This window comes from Tubulanus polymorphus, chromosome 11 (genome assembly GCF_964204645.1).
Source record: "Tubulanus polymorphus chromosome 11, tnTubPoly1.2, whole genome shotgun sequence".
Classification (NCBI taxonomy): domain Eukaryota; kingdom Metazoa; phylum Nemertea; class Palaeonemertea; order Tubulaniformes; family Tubulanidae; genus Tubulanus; species Tubulanus polymorphus.
This window is the reverse complement of record NC_134035.1, coordinates 1,527,837-1,549,130: the sequence shown is the minus strand read 5'-3', so window position 1 is coordinate 1,549,130 and position 21,294 is coordinate 1,527,837. Positions and strand designations below refer to the sequence as shown.

The 21,294-nt window shown below is 38.6% G+C and overlaps 1 protein-coding gene across 1 annotated transcript in view; it reads left to right on the top strand.

Annotated features, from left to right (window-relative positions):
- Nucleotides 1–235: 235 nt before the first annotated feature.
- LOC141912614 (twitchin-like) overlaps nt 236–21,294 on the top strand; it is a 68,699-nt gene continuing 47,640 nt past the window's right edge. Inside the window, exons 1-19 of the mRNA XM_074803913.1 lie at nt 236–356; nt 1,556–1,647; nt 2,085–2,310; nt 2,397–2,484; nt 3,083–3,165; nt 4,622–4,871; nt 5,433–5,515; nt 5,786–5,816; nt 9,658–9,957; nt 12,476–12,504; nt 12,594–12,708; nt 13,257–13,496; nt 13,592–13,637; nt 13,958–13,984; nt 17,811–17,869; nt 17,960–18,036; nt 18,507–18,701; nt 18,915–19,182; nt 19,655–19,794. Coding sequence (XP_074660014.1) covers nt 1,589–1,647; nt 2,085–2,310; nt 2,397–2,484; nt 3,083–3,165; nt 4,622–4,871; nt 5,433–5,515; nt 5,786–5,816; nt 9,658–9,957; nt 12,476–12,504; nt 12,594–12,708; nt 13,257–13,496; nt 13,592–13,637; nt 13,958–13,984; nt 17,811–17,869; nt 17,960–18,036; nt 18,507–18,701; nt 18,915–19,182; nt 19,655–19,794 — 2,316 coding nt within the window. The 5' untranslated portion in view covers nt 236–356; nt 1,556–1,588. The remainder of the gene's footprint in view (nt 357–1,555; nt 1,648–2,084; nt 2,311–2,396; nt 2,485–3,082; nt 3,166–4,621; nt 4,872–5,432; nt 5,516–5,785; nt 5,817–9,657; nt 9,958–12,475; nt 12,505–12,593; nt 12,709–13,256; nt 13,497–13,591; nt 13,638–13,957; nt 13,985–17,810; nt 17,870–17,959; nt 18,037–18,506; nt 18,702–18,914; nt 19,183–19,654; nt 19,795–21,294) is intronic.

Here is a 21,294-nt window from a genome sequence, read left to right as displayed (position 1 = left end):
TTAGTTGAAATTAGTTCATTCTCAATTAGTTTAACTCTGGAGTCAAAAATAACTCTGGAATGTACCGAGCCAAGTTTGAAGTTTGACAGGACGTAGATCATGTCTTTCATTGTTTTTTTTTTCTTTCTTCAGATTTGAAACTGCCATCGAAGGCCGCCGGTCAAGCTCCGGCCTTCCCGCAAAAACCAACGATCCGTTTGGACGGCCAGACGATCATTGCCGAGGTTTATTGTACCGGTAAACCTACCCCTACATTCACGTGGTATAAGGGAACAACCGTGCTGAAAGATGGTCCCCGCCATAAAATCTCCCAAAAACAAGATGGCGACTTGATTACGTTGCGCCTAGAAATTCCAGTAAGTGTTTGCACACTACCTAAAATATCATGCTTCATTTGTTTAGATATTGTAATCATTGTGTTTTGCTGGAACCAGGACTCAATTGCTGCTAAGCGGCGATCGCACGGACGATTCAACCCGGGCCGAATTGACACGTTCACACGCGAACCACTCATCGATACTAAACGATGCTTTAACAAAGCGAAGTGAATCATTTCCGGATCCGGTTTTAATTCACACGCAATTATTTTACCTGTGCTGAAATATGGCTCAGTCCTAGTCGGACGTTTTTGGTCCGGCCAAACAGGCACGTTGTTCCAAAAGAGGCCCGGGCCAGAAATGTTCGCGTGATCGCGGCTATAGAATCTGAAAAGCATCTAAAATCTTATGAAGCGAACTTAAGTGATCGATGCACAAAGAAACTTAGAAGCGATCGTTTTTGAGTCTGTGATTCAGTAGTGTTGTTTATACATGTTTCACACATTCCCCGACTACAGTATTCGAATAGTTAAGTGCATAGCGTGATATAGATTTCATCTGTAATCGCGGAATATTCTGAAAATTGCATCGGTTTAGACAGAGAGCGAGAGAGTATCGAATGTTCGATCGTAGCGCCGTAGTTTTTCTCCGATGAATTTTCTGATATTTTCCCCTCCCGCAGCAGCAGCAACCTATAATAACCTATCTATTATCATGGGCATTGTCTGCATATTGTGAGGCTTATTATACTTTCGTAAAGTTATTCCACGGCGCCGGTTGCGCGTAGAATATTTTCGCCGTAAGAAGCGAGCACCGATATTTCCCGATCGGGGACGCGATATCTCGGATTTATTATTCGCTCTCATGTTGTCAGCTCAGAACACGTTCTGTGGTCCTCCTCAAGAACGGGTTTTATAGATCAGTTTTAACGTTCAAGCGGGTTTTAAAGTTAAAATCAGGGTTGATTAAGTGGGTTCAAGTTCAAATCAGGGTTCATTCGGCTATTTTTGCCAAAATTAAAACCGTTCTATAAAACCTGCTCTTGGTTATGAAGTTCCTTATGTGAACATCCTTAAAATGGAATATAACAACAACAGAAAATTTGTCAATTCTGGCGGCAATTTCGTGGATATTTTCACTGTCGCGGGAGGAACGCGGGAGACCATTTCTATTGAGGAATAACCTCACCACCGGATTGTTTCTCGTTCTTATTTTTCTCGTTTACGATTATTCTGTAGAACTACACGAAGGACGACGGCGGTAGCTACAAAATGACGGCTAAGAACGAAAGCGGCGAAGGCAACGCTAGCGTCGGCATCAACTTACAAGAGTAAGTCTTCGATTTTAGGGGCTGAGGTTGCTCAAAGATTGGATAGAGTTAAGAGTTAGCCACTGGATAGTTGATACAGTGATAATTAAAAGTTCATAGTTACTATAGTATTTATTTGTCGGTAATCTCTAGCCTACCATCAGAGTTTTAGCCTATTTGAATGTGGCAGTTATAGTTAAAATGCTAGGGGGTTGCTTATTCATACCAGGGAATAGGACAAAATCAAGATGGGTGGAAAGATTCCACTCGAAATTTAAGGAAAGAAACAATACCAGTTAAGACATATATTGTGGTTTTTGCTCAATGACATTCAACAGTTGTTTGAATTGATATTGTTGATTTATCTCAATGATATTCTTTAAGCTGGAACTGAAATTTTAAAGTTGAATCTGATTCACTATTATGAAATGATGAATTATTTTCTCGCTCGATTTTAGATTGCAGCAGCAACAGCAGAAGGTATCCGGAATGAAAATGGACAAACCGACAATTCGTCTGGAGAACAACTACAAAACAGTGATCACCGAGATATTCGTACACTGCGCCGATATGCCGACGATGTCGTGGACGTACGGAACGACGGCCATCAAAAATGGCGGACGTTACAAGATCGAAGCGGTCAAGAAAGGTGACGGATACAATCTGATATTCAGGATTAATGATGTGAGTAAAAACAGGAAAAAATGTTTTCCCGACCAGTTAAGTGACTGTATTCGATGATTTTCTTGATGTTTCCGGTTTTGTTTTAGCTCACAAACAAGGACTCTGGGACCTATAAATGTTTAATCAAAAGCAAAAGTGGAGAGGGCACAGCTACAGTCAACCTAAACCTTGAAGGTAAGAAGAAATTTCATAATTGTGCATTTTTCAGGGCCCCTACAACTGCTTGATTCCTTAAAATCTCCTTCAAAATGGAAAGTACTTTTGAAGGTGGTCGAAACTCCTTTAATTTGAAAAAAATGCCCAAAAATCCTTTAAAACTCCTTTAATTATGAGAAATAGGCAATTAGAAAATTGAGTTTGGTTTAAAGTTGTACAGTAAACAACCTCTGAATTGATACAGCTGGGACCTGGATGTTTTTTTAGTCCAATAGGCGGTTACTGGATTAGAAATCAAGTTTTTGGTAGTGCATAGGATAAAGATTTGCTTAAAAAGCACTGAATTAATGGTTTACTGAGGGGAACAGTACCTATTTAGTAGTCGTCTGCAATTGGTATATGTAAAAACAGGCATCGCAAATTGTTTTTAAAAAGAGAAAATGTTAACCCAACAATGCAGAACAAAAGTACCTTAGCAAAATGGCGGCTATCAACTGTAAAATAATTTATCAGTAAAGTTTTGATTGTAGCTTTGAAATACTTGAAGAGATGAACTGGTACCGACTCGCGACATGAGAACCACGTCCACGTGTGTATTCAATTTCATTCATTTCAGCTCTTAGGAAAGAACAAGAAGAAAAGGACAAGAAGGCAAAGAAAGGCGACGCGCCGAAGTTTACGCAAACCCTTACCGCGAAGGTACGTCAGTCTTCGTCGACCTACTTTTTAAAGGTTGATGACTTTTGGAATTTTAGTTTTATTTATGAAGTGGGCGGTAGAACTAAGTATACCCGGGTACATGATGCAGAGGGCGGCGGCAGCAGTGGCGCGTTCGGCGCGGGAATATAAACAAATGAATTATGTCAAAAAGAGACGACGACGTATTTACGTTTAATTCGATACTCGAAAATTTATTTAGATACGTGTTGTATTCAACGTGTTCATCATCTGGAAACTACCTGTTCCATATGGTACTAGATAGAAAGAGCAGAGCTGTATACACCATACTCTGAGCGATGCTGCTGCTGCTGCTGCTGCTACTGCTGCTACTGCTGCTCTACTCTGCGCCGCTGCGTGTAGGTAGTTATATTACCTGGCAGAGTTTTCCCCAGATATGGGTTGTATCAGATCGGGTTACCTTTCGGTTATAGTTTTATTGTTGGAACATACCACAATCCGCCGATGCATTCGGTTTGTTATGTCTGAGTTATGTGTTCATCTCAGTTGCTCCCTCTTCTTTCGTTCACTATTACTGCTGCTGTTCTGCTGTTGGGATAGAATCGATTCGTTCTGCTTCATTCTCCCTCCCCCTTCCAGACCCGACCGCCATTGCTATTTGAGGATAGTTGTTAATCTTTCGAGAGCTCGATTACTGCTTAAAAAATGTCAAAATCAGTATAGTTCATTGTTCATTTGCGATGAAACTGCTGTTATTACTGTCATTTGTGCCGAATACTCCTATAAAGATGGAGACACCGAGGTAGTAGGGTCTGTCCGCTCTTTCAATGTTGGCCTGCTGTTCGAATAGAATCAGTTGGTTCTGCTCCCTTCCACCTCAGCCCTTTCTAGGGCCGTATGCAGTAGGGGGCTGGGGGATGGTGCAGTTGCCTTGCAAATATTACTGTTCTATCCAATGGAAATTTAATGTAAAATCTTTCACTTGGAACTGACAAAAGCATCTTATTGAAGGTCTAACAGAGTTAGGGCCTATAAAGAAAATTGTTATATCGGTTTTTTTCTATGGTAACTTCCCTATTTCAGGTTTCTCCTCCCGAAACATTGAAATGCTTTAGGTACAACCCTGCCTTCTTTCACTTTAACTACTGTACTGCTGGTATTAAGACATAAAATATGTTGGTTCTGTATGCCCTCCCTTTTTGTGCTACTTTCCTGCACTAGGGATAAAATTGGTAGGTTCTACTCATATTCCCTTTTGCCTCAGTACAGCAGGGATCAACTCTAATCAGGGCGGCGACTTACCTGGAAATCAGGGAGAACTCAGGAAAAAGTCAGGATATAGTCAGGGAATTTTGTGATAAGCTATTAATCAGGGATAGGTCAGGGAAATTTATTCTCTCTCCCATTAGGCCTGCTGACAAACAATTTATCACAAATCACTGCTTATTTTCACGACCGACTTTGATTTATTTTTCAGACTGTCAACGATGGAGATGCCGTCGATTTCGTCGCAAAAGTCACTGGAACGCCGCCTATCGACGTATTCTGGTACAAGGCGGGTAAAGAGATCAAAAAGTCGGCGGATTTCAAGATCACTTTCGACGAGAAAACGGGAACGTGTAAGCTGTCGATCGTCGAGGCTTTTCCGGAAGATTCCGGCGAAATTAAAGTCGAGGCCGTCAACGATTTCGGTGAAGTGATCAGCAAAGCTCAGTTAATTGTTAAAGGTAAACGATGATGAACAATTCTTACATCCGGATCAAAACCATGTTAGTCAAATTAAAATCTTGTGCACCATTTCAAATAGGGCGACTACGTTTGTGGAAAACTGGGCAAACACAGCGAACTGATTACTCTCTCGGGGGAATTTTATCGTGATTTATGTTTCGGTCCTGAATTATGTTTTTCATCTCTGTCATTACAACTCTAAAATCTTCATTTCATGCGGTTGCTTAACGGTTTAGATTCCTCTATATAAAATGTATTAGCTCAAAGCCAAATATTTACTGGGCTAGCTTAATACTTGATTCTGTTGAGATAACAGCTCTCTTGTCCTTCCTAGTGACGTACTTCAGAACACTGGGAAAGTTCTGTTTTTACCAGGAAAACCCGGGGAATTTGGAAGTGTGGTCACTTTGTAAATTGAAAATAGACTCTGTGTAACTCACATCTATATGGAACCGTATCCGTGGTCATTGAACTTATGAGATATTATCATATTATGGTTTCACGTGAGGTTTACTGATAACGATTTCTGTGTTATTCTACCTTTTCATTGAAATATATAGAGCCCAAAGATGAAAAGAAGGATCCGAAGAAAAAGGACGCGAAGAAACCACCGGTTGAAGAGGAAATCATCGCTAATGATAATGTAAGACATGAATACTGTCACTCTACGTTCTACCTATTTAGCTAGTTTGCAGTTTGCCTTTGAAATGATGGTAGTTTGCCTTTGAAATGATGGCCCTTGCACTGGAATCAGTTCAATAAGTTATGGGTTCACATTTGAATATCGGTCGAATTTGGCCTCATCAGTGAACAATATACATTGAACCTACTGATAATTGATGGTATTTGTGACGTACAATTGACAGGGATACAGTGTTTACAATTGTAACATGTCTCCGTTTACTGATTTCAGGTGAAGCAAGTTGAATCAGCAGCACCTGAAGGTAAGAATGTTTTTAAAATAGAAATACTTATGACGATAGACAAACGAAAATGATATTTCTACAGATTTCCGATGAGATGAAAAGATTCGATATCAGGAACATGTATCTGTTGAATTTCAGCTCTTTATAGTATGTCATTAATCCTGAAATTATTTCTTGAATTGAGTTACCACACCATGCGTTCCTTAGCCATTTCATAGAATTTGTGCCGGTTAGAATTCAATACCTAATTTCAATACCGAAATACCGAAATTGATACTTAAGATCCAGTTCTTCGATACCTAGTGACAAATTTGACTAATTTTGCTCCCACAAGGTACAAGAAGCTGGCTTCGCTTAGGTCCCGATTAGGATTTTATTTTTGAAAATACTGCTTTGTGTTTTTACCTTTGCTACTTCAACTTTCCTTATTTTACAACCAACGCGTGTATCCAGTTCGGAAAGTTAAAGTGCGATTTCAACCGCTCGACAAAAAACAAACGTTTAACGAATTGGACGTAATCAAAAGTAAGCCAGTCGTAACCGTGGTAATGCGTCTCAGCACGTCGTCGAAGGAAAGTCAATTCATGAAATGATAATTTGAGTCGTTGAATCAAGTGATGATTACTTTGAAAATTTAACTATCTGCTGCCTGCATTCAGCGTTCCCTCAAATATACGATCACCATTTATTTGATTTTCAATTTTCCTCGCATTGGACACATTTTCAATCGAATATCAACTTCAAACATCAGGGGCTGCAGTTGCTCAGAAGTTGGTTATAGTTAACCAGCAGATAAATACCACAGTAACAATGAACTTTTGATTGTCACTATGTCAACTATCCACTGGTTAACTCTAACCAACTTTAATGCAACTGCAGCCTCTAATGTTAGATTTCTTATCAGCACGCTTTTAAAAACTGATGATCCAGGCTTCGTACTACAATAGTGAATGTCTGAAGAGGGTAGGTTTCAGGCTTGGGACTGGTAGCGGCAAAAATAGCTCTGGGCTTTTAAGCTGTCAATTCTAATACGTGTAATATGTATGTATGTATGTGGTTTGCTAGTTTTACATCAGTTTATGAATTGACTTTCACCGAATTTCTCAGTGTCTCAATGTGGTGATACATATAAACCAACATGCACATTACACACAAAATAACCCACACTTATATCTTACGTGTACATGTATTATTGTAATATGTAATATAAATAGGAGATATTCCGATGATTGCCATCATGGAACCTGAAGGTAAGGGTTTCAACTAAAATGTACCCACTCTTCAATTATTGATCAGGCAAGAAGGGTTTTCAAGGATATTTTTGCGACCAAATCTATATATCACAGGAACATGACTGAGGCTCACAATGCCATCAGGTTCAAGTCCCTGTAAGGGAGAAATGTGGCAGCCTCACAATGCTATATCAGAGACCCACAATGCGTTCAGGTAGAGTGTGGAGAGGAATGCAGTCGTCTGACGATGCCATCTGTTCAAATCTCTGCAAGGGAGGAACTTGGCCGAGTCTCATGATGCCATCAGGTTCAAATTCCTGTGAGGGAGGAACATGGCAGTCTCATTCCACCAGGTTCAAATCCAGAGTCAGAGTCTCAAGATGCCATCAGGTTCAAATCCTTGTGTCAAAGAAACTTGGCAGAGTTTCATGATGCCATCTGGTTCAAATCCTTGTCAGAAAGGAACATAGCTTCACAATGCCAACAGCGAAAGTCTATAAGTTTATTGAAAGCAATGCTACTCTTGAACAACCTCAGCCTGTCTGCTAGACCCTGTATCTATTTCATACATAAATATATATATATAAGAGTTGTCCAATGAATATATTACGCAATGGATTTCTGTTATGAATGCCACCTGCAGCTATCAGTTATCCGACCGACCTTTAATGTCAAGTTAATAAGCATCGTTTATGTAAGATGAGATTTAGATGCATATATCAGTTATCTATATATATATGAGATTATTTCGTGTATCGTTTCGTCCTATAAAGTTGTGTCTTTGTGCTTGTGTAAAATTATTTTCCTAATTGCCACCAGCCACAGTCATATGATGCATAGCTCGGGATAAACGACCCTTGTGGCTGTGACATTCAGTCCATTCCAAGCATATCATCCGTAAATACTACACTCGGAAGTGCTCAACAAAATTTCACCCATAAGATTCCGGGTCAATTCAGTTCCGAAATTCTTCGTCCCAATGTTTGTACTCATTATCATGTGAAGGTAAGTCACTAACGCAGGCTGTACTGAGGGAGGGACTGCTGGCGTCAGAGGAATGGACCATTCAGAGATATCTGCCAGAAATCAGGGACTGGTATTAACTCTAGGTCTAACTCACATTTACCATTTTACATTTTCAATTGAGTTAGCCCCGGGTTAAAGATGATTGCAGCCTATAAAACCGGACACTTGGTATTTGTTGGATATTTATTTTCTACCATTGCATTCGCCGTGACGATTTTTCTGGTGCCACCAGTCCCTCTAGCGTCGCGTGCGGCCTGCTTTCGGAAAGTTTGGTCGACTTTTTGGTTTTGAAGCAGTTGAATCATTATAAACCGTTGCCATGCGTAGTTTTAAAGGTAAGAATGGAATGATTGTGGTTTGTATGCGGCAGTTTGAATGTTGAATCTGTTTCTGGTCTGCGTGTCTTTCTGAAAGCGAGAATAATCGTCTTTTTGAAGAATATATATATATTAATATATATATATATATATATATATATATATATATATATATATATATATATATATATATATATATATATATATATATATATATATATATATATATATATATATATTAATATATATATATTATATATATATATATATATATATATATATATATTAATATATATATAAATTGAACATCTTGTTTTAATCGTGCATTGTTGTATCATGTATATACATATGTATGAATTATTTTCTTGTAATGTTTTCTTATCGTTCATGATTTAATCTTTTTCATTGCAGTGTGTGAGCGTTTTTTTTTTGGTATTTTTTCCGACAAATTTTCTTTCGAATTTCAGAAATAACAGCAACAACCGTCACGTCAACTTTTCATATTTTCACGTCAAACGTTTAATATAACAAATCTATCTTCTATATTCTTAGGTCATGTATCCATCCGGCCTGTAAGCCAGTACGGGCGGGGGTTGGTTAATTCAGGTTAACCTTCGAGCTACTTGGCCCAAACCGTTATATTAATGAGGGCATATTTTCCACCTCAATAATTCAAATCAATTTAGACCAGCTGCACACAGTATGGTGTATATGGAAAAACCCACAATATTAATGTATAACATCTAAAAACTCTGGATCCAGTTCCACAGTTGTAAGTTAAGAGTTAACTTATTGAAAATGAACCAATTTTCCAATATTTTTCTCATGAGTTGACTCTCTAACTCATAACTGTGAAACCTGGTTCTGCTTCACTGACACTTCTTTTATCCATCTTCAAAGATTTATTCGAAATGAAATTATTTTAGGCCCCTATATACATTCTGCCAAAAAGAAACAAGTGGCTTTTAGGGGTTTTTATACTGCTGGTTACAGGTCGTCCTCTCTCTCTGAACGTATACGCACAATATATTCGAATTTATAGCTCGTCTTGAAAATTGAGTTTTTAAAAGTCTAACCGATGAAATATATATATTTCACCGCTTTTACACGCGCCTTGTGCACTTTTTGGAGAATTTTTTATCAAAATCTGCTTCAAGCATCTTGTGATGTTTTGTTGAATATATTGATTAATGTAATAATGGCGAAATTGATAAGTTGTTATCGACGGCGAATGCCGATAATTGGAAATTTTCATGCAGACAAAAAATTTCTTCATGTGTTCAGAGGGTAAGGATTTGTTAAAGAAAACGCAGAAGAAAAAACCGGGCGAAAAATCGGATAAAACGAACAACGACGACGAACCGCAAGAAGAAGTCGGGAAGTTCGGCCTGAAGAAACGAAAGCCGCCGCGTCGAATCATGCCGAGAGAAGAGGAGAAAATCGAATTCGGGCCGCACATGCTAAAAAAAACGCCGCAACAACTGAAAGAAGAGAAAGAACGAAAAGAACGCGAAGCGGCGCAACTGGAATTAGAACGTAAGGGATATAAACTGTACGAGAAACGAGAACGGCCACAACTCGAAGGTACGAGTTCATCTGTAACTAATCGGTTTTACGGCCTTCAACAGGGAGGGGGTATATCTTAGTGTGGTGGCACGTCTACTCAAAGAGTCCGCAATCGAAGCAGGAAAAATCTTAAAACCTTTTCAGTGCTGACTAATTGACACATGAAAGTGCTGGTGATAATTTGCATACTGCTTTGGTGCATCTACGCTTTAGTGCGTCTACACCGCAGTGCAGTGTATCGTTAGTGACCAATGTTCACTATGTTCGACAGGTGCTGTCATGTTTGAATTGAGATAAAACCCAATTACTAATAACATCAATACACTGTGGTGCGATGTACTAGCTAAGTCCATCACCGATATTACACGCCGCACTGCGGTGTAGATGCACTGAAAGGGTTTTAATGAAAGTCTAGTATCGTTCAAATGTATACAAACTTGTTAACTAATTGCATAGACTCATAAAAAGATTTCAATACTTCACAATGCTGATTTCTGGATTCAATTGAGCGTAATGTTACGTTCAGCTATTTCCAATGGATCGAATTGAATAAACATGTCTTGTACCAGGTGCACAAGATTCCCTGTTGAAGGCCTCTTGATTTTGATGATTTTTTCCAGTCTGCCGTTTCTTAAGCAGAAATATTCAGCGACTCCATAAACGAACCCAAAATTGATGATATGTTAATATATTGTTCTAACAATTCAAGATTTTATCTAAATCTCAGCCATAACTGGAGAAAGGTAAAAAAAAGGAATTAAAGAAAAAATTAAAAACGTTAGGAAAAATTAATTTGCATATCATCAATTGTGCGTTCGTTTATTGACTTCGTAAACTGAGCACACATCAATCTCTACCAGTCATTGAGCCACTCCTCCCACCTTTCATTTTTTAATCGTCGGTTATCAATTTCATTGGAACGACGAAAAGTGAAATGACGAAAAATTTGGGAGTAATTTTGTGTTAAAGATGAACTTGTTGTATATTGCCTATATCAGAGTATCACAGGCGACCGAGAGATAAAAATGATCGAACAACCGGTTCTAATTCCGACGATTACTCGAGCGATGAGGAATTCGCTGAAAGGAAAGCACCTGTTGAAACTGATCCACCCAGTAAGCAATTGTGGCTTCATGTTTTCATTTTTCCCGCCTTTTTGTTGTCGTAGATCGTAGATTTTTTGAAGTGTGCTTTTCTGCTGTTCTAGTACGGGGAATATTTCTTCGGGTTTCTTTTAGATATATGATGGGAATATACTTCGCTTTGAGTTTGTGATTCCGACCTGATGGCATTGCAATTCTCTTTAGCAAATCAGAATCTTCTAACGCCATCAGATTTGAGGATGGGTCTACTAGCCTTGGGTACCTTGGCAGAGTATCACGCTGATGCTATCAGACTTGAATCTCTGTAAGCGAGGATGGGTCTACTATAGGATAGGGTGTGTATCATGATGATGCCATCAGGTTTGAATTCTCTGCTAGGGTAGGATGTTTGAACTATAGACCAGACGGGTGATATGTAGATTCTAATGTTTTTTGTGTTGAAGGTTTAGCAATGATATAAAATGAATTTATAATAAAGCTCACAGTATACAATTGTATATATCATACATTCTGTTCCTTAATTCTTTTCTATATGGAATGAAGTGTTGGCAGCGTGAATGTTGGATCGCGCGGTAAATGTGTATTTTTGCGAAGTTTAATTAAGTAAATTTCTCATAAAAGAAATAATGAATGAAGTGAATGAATGTTTGATACGAGCGTCGGTCGTTCCTATTTCCGTGAAATACATTTATAAGTTCTATTTTCAAGCTGCACAAGTTGTCGTGGACTCGAGGTAAGTTCTCTTACTTTCTCTCTTTTTCTCTCACTTCTCTATCTATCTTCTCTCTATAACTTCTTTCTTTATCTTCTCAACTCTATCTATCACAAACAACGTGTACAATGGGTAAGTCCTCGGCAATATCGCGAGTCTTATTTTCTCAGATTCCATCTGTTATATTGTAATGTCTGTCTTCGTTATGTCTGTCTTACGTCATATTTGGCTCGTTCTGTAATATTTAGTTAGGACCCGGCTTTTATAAACCTTATGACCCGGTTCCCTAGTTATAAGTTGACTTAAGACTCTGAATGAATTGAAAATAAACATGTCTTAAATCAAGAATCATACTCATAACTTTGGAACTTGACACAGCTGGTTTCATAGACAAGCATTTGGAATCAAAACTATGAAATCAATATCAGCATTCAGTTATTATTTGTTCAATTCAGTTTTCATAATAATTAGTTTTTAGCGCTTTTGTTTTCGACCCATAAAGACTTTTAAGTTACCCTCATACACGTATCATTATAGCCTTTTAGTTTATATCAAAACCTGTAAATCCTTTACGTACAAATCTGGTTTTTATCGTTTTATTTCAAGATTTATCTTAATTTCATTTCATTCATAGGGTATTCGTTCGTTAGCAGAAGATATTATTTTCATTAGGTACTATTCAAATGTTTTCTTATCGGAAAATTTCTCATTTCGCTTGCAGAAAAGCCTGCCGCCCCCAAGAAGGCACCGGTAAGTGGCAGTAATGAAGTCGCATTACTTGAAATACTGACGTGCTTCTCCAGCGACAAACTGAGCGGTATCTGATTATGTTTCCATAGGTCGATGAATCGATTTACGAAGCAGAAGGCCCGAAGAAAAAGCCCGCAGGGAAAGTCGACAAAAGCGGAGATCCCCGTATTTTGGAGAAACTCGGAAACCAAATGGCCGACGAAGGTAATATAAGAAGAATCTTCCTACAGGAGATGCATTCTTTTCATTCTAAAAGATAGTTACACTTGAGCCGCGATCACACGGAGATGATTAGGTCCAGGACTAATTGGCACGGATCAGGCCGGAGTCAAATTTGGCCCATACCTAATTAGAGCGCACATGTAAACCATTCGCTAAACAATGCTTAAACAAAGCGAAGAGAGTCACTTCGAGAACCGGTTGCAATTCACACACGATAATTTGATCTGTGCTAAGATTTGGCTCGGGCCTGGCCTGAGTTATGTTAAATGCTTCTGAACGACACCTACATAGATTATAATTGAATTAACTAAGTTGAACTAAACTCAGACTCTAGAACTTAAACTTAGATATCAAAATACTCCTAACATTAGAATAATTTCTAGTTCATTTTCAAATAAGCCATAATTGATATCGAAATTACTTTCATTTTTGGTGAAGACCGCTACAATTAGAGGGATCAGGTGATCTGGTATGTTGTACCAGTGGTATGGTTCAATGTGGTAACGTGTTATCTATTCTATTTTGCGTAGGTAAAGATTTATCAGTGACGGTTCGCACGGCTGGTGACCCGTTCCCGAATATTCGCTGGTACAAAGGCGTCCGAGAACTGACGAACGACCCGCGTGTCACGATTTCATCCGATCCGGTCAACCGCACCGGTACGATCTCGGTGAAAAAGGCTAAAACGTCGGACGAAGGGAAATACCAGGTCGTTCTTGAACACAACGGAGAAGTTTACGACGCTAACAAGTTCAGCGTTTATGTCAAAGGTGCGTAGTAAGATCCCAGCATCTATCACTGGGACCACCGACCATCATGTTCTTTACAGCTTGCAGATTGTAATTTCCTTATGTCTATTTTTCAGACCCCAAGGATTCTGGAATGGATTTCCGTGCTATGCTTAAATCTAGGTTAGTATGCGTTCGATATGTTGAATTGTTAAGAAAGTTTAGTAATTTTACATAGGAAGATCTTTTCTACTTGTAGTTTATTCTGACATGTTTTTCTTGCATATGCCGTAATCATTTTGGAAATTTAGCTCTGTTTTCTCGCGCGATTAATACAATTCTTGATTTCAGATGTTTAAATCGTTACGATTGAAATTTTGAAATGAAAAACAAGGGTTTTTTATGGGCGGCAGAAGATTTGAAAAAAAAAAACCTAAGTTGTTTTTCCTTTTGAAAAGCGATAATGTTTTAACTGTTTTCATTTCTCGTACATAATATTTCAGTCAAGATGGTAAAAAAAACAAAGGGAGGTGAGTCTAGAGTCGCAGTTGATCTCATTTTTCTCTCGTCTTCTTCTATTTTAAGTCATCCATTTGTCTCTTTTTTAAATCCGAAATATTTTAACGAACTCGATATTCGAAGTACTTCGGGAGCCAGTTTCGCAGCGGAGTCTGTTTTCAAAAAAACATGCGAGATGCACATTAATGAACACTATGTTTTGCCATAGTCATTGTTTTGATTTTAATAATAGCAAAATGATTTGTCCTTGCAAAAGCATTAAATATAACATAGAACCCACCCTTATTTCAAATTGTCAAAATACTGTTAATACGAGTCCTCGTTTTCTCCTACAAACAAAACTTCAGTTGAACTAATTTTCATAAATAATCTTCTATCGTTTTCTTCTGCTCACAGGCTTTAGAATGCCTAGATTTTTCGAAACATGCCGAGTGAGGGCTTCTTGACTAGTAATCGCCATTTATTGAAAAAGGCTCCCCTGTTAATCTGGCTCTGGATCCAAGGCTGCTTTTAAAACGGAATTGAGTTGACATATTCTGATATTTTTTTTCTTTATTTACAGTCCCCTTTGCTTACCTGTCATATGTTATATATATTTATATATACCATTCATCATAGACACATTTCATGCACACAATATATATTTTATTCATAACAACACACATCTATTATCTGTTCTGTACATGCACTGTAGAAACTATATATACATGTACATGTGTATCAACTCTCATACGTGTATAGCAAGTTGCGAATGCCAAGTTGTGCAAGACGTATTTTTGCGCATTTCTTGTGCACATGCTGATATTAACCCTTTCAGCTGCCTCGTACTGAAGTGTGTACGAGATGGCTAGTTTGGCAGTTAAGTATGTATGGTTTTAATGTGGCCGTAATGAGAGACTTACTGTGGATGTTGTAAGACGCGTCGTAGGTGGTGGAAGGGTTAATCGGATGTCTGAGCGATATTTCACGAGGGCGGATCTAGGATATGTTTTGAGGTGTAGGACCTGAAAACTGGAATGGGCGATTTGGTAACGTGAGGGGTATAACTGCGAACATTCACGGGGTTCTGGTGGACCTCCCGCAGATAATTTAGGACAGGAGGGGCTTTTCTGTCCTCATCAGGACGCGTTTGGATTTATTCTACGATTTTTGAAAAAATTTCCTTTGCAAAAAATGTCCACACTTTCTGGGAGATACATTCGAATTTTGAATTGGTTGTTCTAGTCCACCGCCCTAAATCCGCCCTCGTTTCTATATTACTAATTTCTCACTAATGCTCTCAAACATTACAACATCGTCATCGCTCCATACAATGAGTGCGCTTCCGTTTATACTCATCGAATTTGCGTTCATTCATCGATATCAAATTCTCAAGTGTGGACATATCGTTTTCGTCGAATGTGTGTGTGTGATGATGATGCATACGTATATTGAAATTACCGTCTTTAAAATCTCATTAATCTTTTCCTTCTTTATGTGAAATTTTTTCGTCTGTGTTTTTTTCGACTTCGTCTTTGTTTTCAGCAACTTCGTGTGGCCGACGCCTTTTTTTATTTTGCGATCCGTAATTTATACTGTACGATCTTCTTAGTTGTTTTCAGCCGCACTTCCTTTAAATATAGCGTCTCAGTGACTTTAGGTTATTTTCCACTGCGTGCACACATTTTCCACCTGTTCATTCGTTTAGAACTGTCTTCGAACCACCACCGATCATGAACCATGTATCTTAGAGTTAGCCGTCCTTTTCATTATCATTCTTCTTCTTAACAGTTTCACGCGCTATTGCTTCGCTTCCTTCTTCTAGAACATAACGTTTCCTCTTAGTTCTCGACAAAACTTGACTTCCATCCTTCCTACAAAGTACACACTACTACAGCTAGTCCCAAAAACAAAACGAAGGCAAAAACAATGAGAAGTTATCGACGAGATGCTTCCGTACTGAATTGTCCTTTTTTTCGTGTACGTCTGACCCGTTTACAGAAAAGAGGTAGCCGAACCCCGCGATGTGAAAATTAAGAAAAAAGAACCGGAAAGTCCACCTGGCTTAGATTTTAAATTGAAAAAAGTTCCTCCTAAAGAACCGCCAGTTCCTAAAGAACCTTCAGATGACGATAGGTAAGATGCCGACAAAGTTGAACCAGTATCTAAAGCATCGATTGTCTACAAAGATGAGGTCAATGTCGACTTCACGGCAGTTTAACAGCAGGAGATCGTTCCCCTACTGGACCATTCCAAGTCCCAAATCCAACATAGCTCAACCCTGATACTTAGTTCACTAATCTCCATAGTATCATTGAAATAGGAATTTCACCCTTTTAAGTTATTATGATAATCATTAATTCAGCTTTTTATCAAATACATCCGACATCATCAGCCTATTCTATTGAATATATTGAGTTTTTGCACATTTCATTCGATTCATTCATTTTTCGTGTATGAAATTTGAAAATTGCAGCAACAAAGAGAAACCAGTGGTCGTCGAGCCGGTGGAACCGAAGGAAAAGAAGTAAGCCGTAGCGATGTTGATGAGCATGTTTCACGCATGTCATATCAGTTTTCTCTCTATCTTCTCTCTCTCTCTCTCTAGCCCTTATTTCTTTTTCCGGATAGACTTCAGTTAGTTGTTCTTTACTGCATTCTCTCCTCAGTCTACTTTCTATGTCTTTTTCTTTAAATACATTTAAGTCGGAATAGCACCGACCATTATTTGACCAATGATCCTCGTAGATTAGGAGTCAATAGCTGCACCCTATTCATAGGATCTAGGATGCACGATGAATTAGCCTACATTTTGGACACCTACCAGACTTATGTGAGTTATCCCAATAATAGCCCTTCCTTCAATAGGTCGAATATTCGCACTGAAACTAGTTTAGATTTCACAAATTGTATCAATTGATGAATTATGTAACGAAGTCTCTTAATCGAGGAAGTTGATTTCACCTGAAACTAAATGATAAACTATAAAAACTAAGAATTGAAAATGTAGATAACTTCAAATATTAATCATGATCTCTTTCAAAGATGCTATCACTGTATCTCTATCAACTATCACACATTTCTCAACTCTGCTATTTTCTGGTTTGACTTGTGTATATATGGTTCCTCATATGACCGTGGTTTGCTGCGGAATGGACTCTTGTTTTCTTTCCTGATTTCTTCTAAATGACGATGCGTTTAAGAGTATGTGCACCAGTGGAATTGTCCGTCCTACAACGTACTGTCCTGTGTCTTAATTCGAATATTCATCTTCCAGGATTGTGTCGACGATCGTAAATTTATTTCACATTTCAGGATTTTTCGCTTAGCTTCGCTGTGTCATGTGCAAGTTCATTATATTTTTTTTCAAGATGATGAACCCCCGAGTCCTGATGCAGGTTTAGATTTGTAACCTGGAACCATGCCCTCTCAGACATTCACCAATCTGATTGTGGAGTATGGATTATGACTTATTGAAAGTGTGCTGATGATTTGATATTTTATGTTAGTTAAATCAAGAATTTCTCCATGTAAAAGCCTGGATATTTGGAAATTGGAAGTATAGCATCCAATGTCTGAGGGGGATGATCTTGGTTGCGGATTGATACCGGCAAAACTTTTAATTTGATTTCTCCATCTTTTCTCGAGTGTCGTGATAATCTTCTTTATTTCATTATCGAGATTAATTTTCTATTCTCTCCATTCAAATTTATCTCAAAATATATTGAGCCTTTTGATCGCCATGAGTAGCAAATCAGTCTCGAAATCTCATCGTTTGAAGCGCGTTTTTGATTTTTGCCAATTTTGCGTTTGGTTGATTATCGTTTTGATTTTGCTTGTCGCAATGACTACGAACAGAGAAAGCAAGAAGCAACCAGATGAAGATGATGAATTGGATTTCGGTTCCCTTCGTCCAGGTGAGATTCTCTTAAAGACGAAATTAGTTCGCTTTTATCATTGTCATTTGATGGTCAAATTCATGCATGAAAATGACACATGTGTTTCAGGTCAGCCAAGGCGTCGACTGTCACAAGTTACCAGAGGCAAAATCAACTTGAAAGGAGTACCGAATAATGCCACTGAGGTTTGTAATAATCTTGTTAAACTAAGTTTTTGTTATGAAGTCGATTCAAGAGCAGATCCAGGGGGACTTATGAGACTTGAACAAGTCCATGATTATATTTTTGTGTGCCCTATCTCATTTTATCGACACAGATAATTGGTGAATTTCAGTGCTGGAGTGCATTTAGTTTGCCTTTTCGGGCCTTTTAGGTGGTGACAAGTTTGGGATGTGCCATCACCATAGAACAGCTTGGGGTGTACAGTTTGATTAGCTCCTCAGTACGGAGTGACCTAAAATTGCCTTTATGGACATCAAAGTGCCCTTTTGGGATGTGACAAGTTCTTAGAAATAGCCCCTCAGAGCGGGATTATACATAATATTGCCGAGTGCCCTTTATGGATGTGACAAGGCCTTCAAAATTGGCCTCTGGATCTGCTGTTGGATTCATTCTCTTTGACAAAGTATATCTCATTGTGATCTATCTTTATTAGAACGACGCGGACAACAAAGATCGCAGAAAATCGTCGACAAGTAAACTGCAGGTTCCCGGACAATCGTCGCCGTCGTTGGAAGATTTAGAGGAGCAACAGAGGCAACGTAAAAAATCGGAAGACCTCAGGAGAACGTCGTTAGCAGACGTCATCCCGAACTGGCCTGTACTGAAACATACTGCGAGGAAACAAGAGGTAAACAACAAGGGGCTAAGATTTCAAAATCGAAAACAGACTACAGAAAAATAGAACATCAAATTTATAGAATTTTTGGTTCAAATCTAAGCACGAAAGTTTTTGACTTAGAACGATGGAAGTGGATTTTATAAAACAACTCGAGTAGTGGTTCCGAATTCAAAGAATGTTTTTTTAAAGGTCTAGATACATGTAATTCTATGTTCTATTCAGAAACCGGATGAGTTCGTCGAGAATTTAGCCGATTGTAAAGTTATGGAAGGCACAAAAGAGGTGAAATTCAAGGGCATTTTCTGCAAACCGAAATGTAAACTTCGCTGGTACAAAAACAAACTGGAAATCTTCCAAAGTAAGAAGTTCACGTTCGTGTCCAACGACGCCGAACACGAACTCATCATCAAGAATATCGACATGTCCGACGCTGGGCGTTATACGCTGAAATGTAACGAATGTCAGTCGTCTGCTTGGCTTAATGTTGAACGTAAGTTTTTATTTTTCATCCCTCAACGGAGACTGAGCTGCTTAGCCGGTTCAAGGTCCAGTATTCCTGAAGATGACAACTAGAATAAAGTTGAAACATGGAATTGATTACTAGCTCAAGGAAACATTTTCGGACTTTATGTCTTTGGTTATTGTTGTTGGATGCTCTATAGATCAGATTCAAAGTTCCTTTTGCCCTAGACCAACTGAGCGCCAGGATTGTTGGATGCTCTATAGATCAGATTCAAAGTTCCTTTCGCTCTAGACCAACTGAGCGCCTGGATATCTTTCTCCTCATTGATGAGAAACCATATAGGAAAAGCCAGTATTACCTGGATTTTAACCCATGAACTCCCGTGATTTGTTGAAGTGACACTTACTAAAATTGAACAAATTTGAATTTCAAAATCTCAATAATGGGACGTGTGCCATTCGTTCTTTGATTTTCATGACGATCAATTTTGTTATTACAGAGAAAGAAATGAAATATCATTTCAACATGCCTCTACCGGAGGAAGTGTCCGTCATTAAACGTAAGGATATCACTCTAGAATGCAGCGTATCTGACCCGCGAGCTCACGTCAAGTGGTACAAGAACGGAGAAGCTTTAGAGGTACAAAAGTAGATCTTGGTTCACATTTAAAATTTTTTTTAATCTGCTCAATCCCCTGTTGAAACTACTCTCGAGTGTGACCTATCTTCACGCACATGACCTTGGCTATGGGTAATTTTTCACGGGATGAATTACGAAATTTTGGATTATCTGTATTCAATTTATGTTCATAAATGCTTTTATATGATGAAATGAAACAAAAATGAATCCAGTATTCAAGGTCATCCTCAGTTTTCGTGCACATTTTAGCTTAGTAACTTAAATTTGATGTATAAATCGTACTCAGTACTGGGAGAATTCTCACGATATTCGTTTCCAAGCCGTAGTTTCTACAATTGTTCCGCTACATTATCCAAATTCAAGATGTAGTTTCTATTCATACAATTGTTCCACTACATTATCCAAATTATCATTAGAAATAACGCCGAGTTTGACTGTTTTTACTGAAGGCATCGGGAGTGCACTTCAATAGAGACGATCTGCTCGACTTTACGCAAGTATATACATATATACATACATACATTACATATGAGTCAGTATTAAAATCCAGTCGCGATGAAGCAGGTATGAATCTGCAGCCAAGAACCTGTGGCCGTCGAAGACTATGGCCATTCTTCTAATTTTTGATTGTCCACACTTCACATTTGTTCAGCTTGTCTTCTGGACTTGTATTGAATACGTGAGTCATCTTTAATTGAAAATGAATTACAAATGCAACAAATATGAGACTTTAATCACCTTACTTTAAAATCAATCACCCAGACTTTACAATAAATGTGTGGGATTGTGTGCGCAGATTGATGCCTGTAATCAGTTCTATAATGCCTGTAATCAGATTCAATATGGCACCCTTGATTTCCTGGTTGATTTCACTACTCAATAACTATATTTAATACTTCTCCCAATCATGAAGGAGTTGCCAGATTATTCTATTGACTTCCGTTGGATTTGGATTTGTATACAGCGTAGAGCTATTTCTGATTAGTCAGGTGGTATAAGCCATTGTACTATAGTCATGCATGTAGAAGTAAAGCCACCTCGCTTAACAGATTAGGCTATCTTTAAATGATAAATACTTCGACATTATTTACTGAATTACCACTGATTCATTAGAAAAGTCCCGATTTGACAATTTTTCCGGTATTTTTTCCACTCGAAGACTTGTCCGCCGAGTGCCTGTCTTTCCATTGTTGCCATCTGGATTTTTTCGGTTCGTCAATGCTTTGAATCATTAGTAATTCTGCTTCATCGGGCGGCGGCACTGCCGGCACTTCGACGGCTTGGTAGAAATATTGTGGTTCGACCCCCGACGGTGCGTTACGAGGGGTGTAAAACTCGAGAGTTTGTACGAGAGCGCGATGCTGTTGAACCTGGCTGAGAATGAGTTCCTCTTTTCTGCGTCGGTCGGACTGTTCCCAGATCGGTTGATGAAAATCCCACATCGGGTCGTCGTACGATTTCTCTCTCCTCACAGTCAAAAAAGGCAATATATTCGCGAGC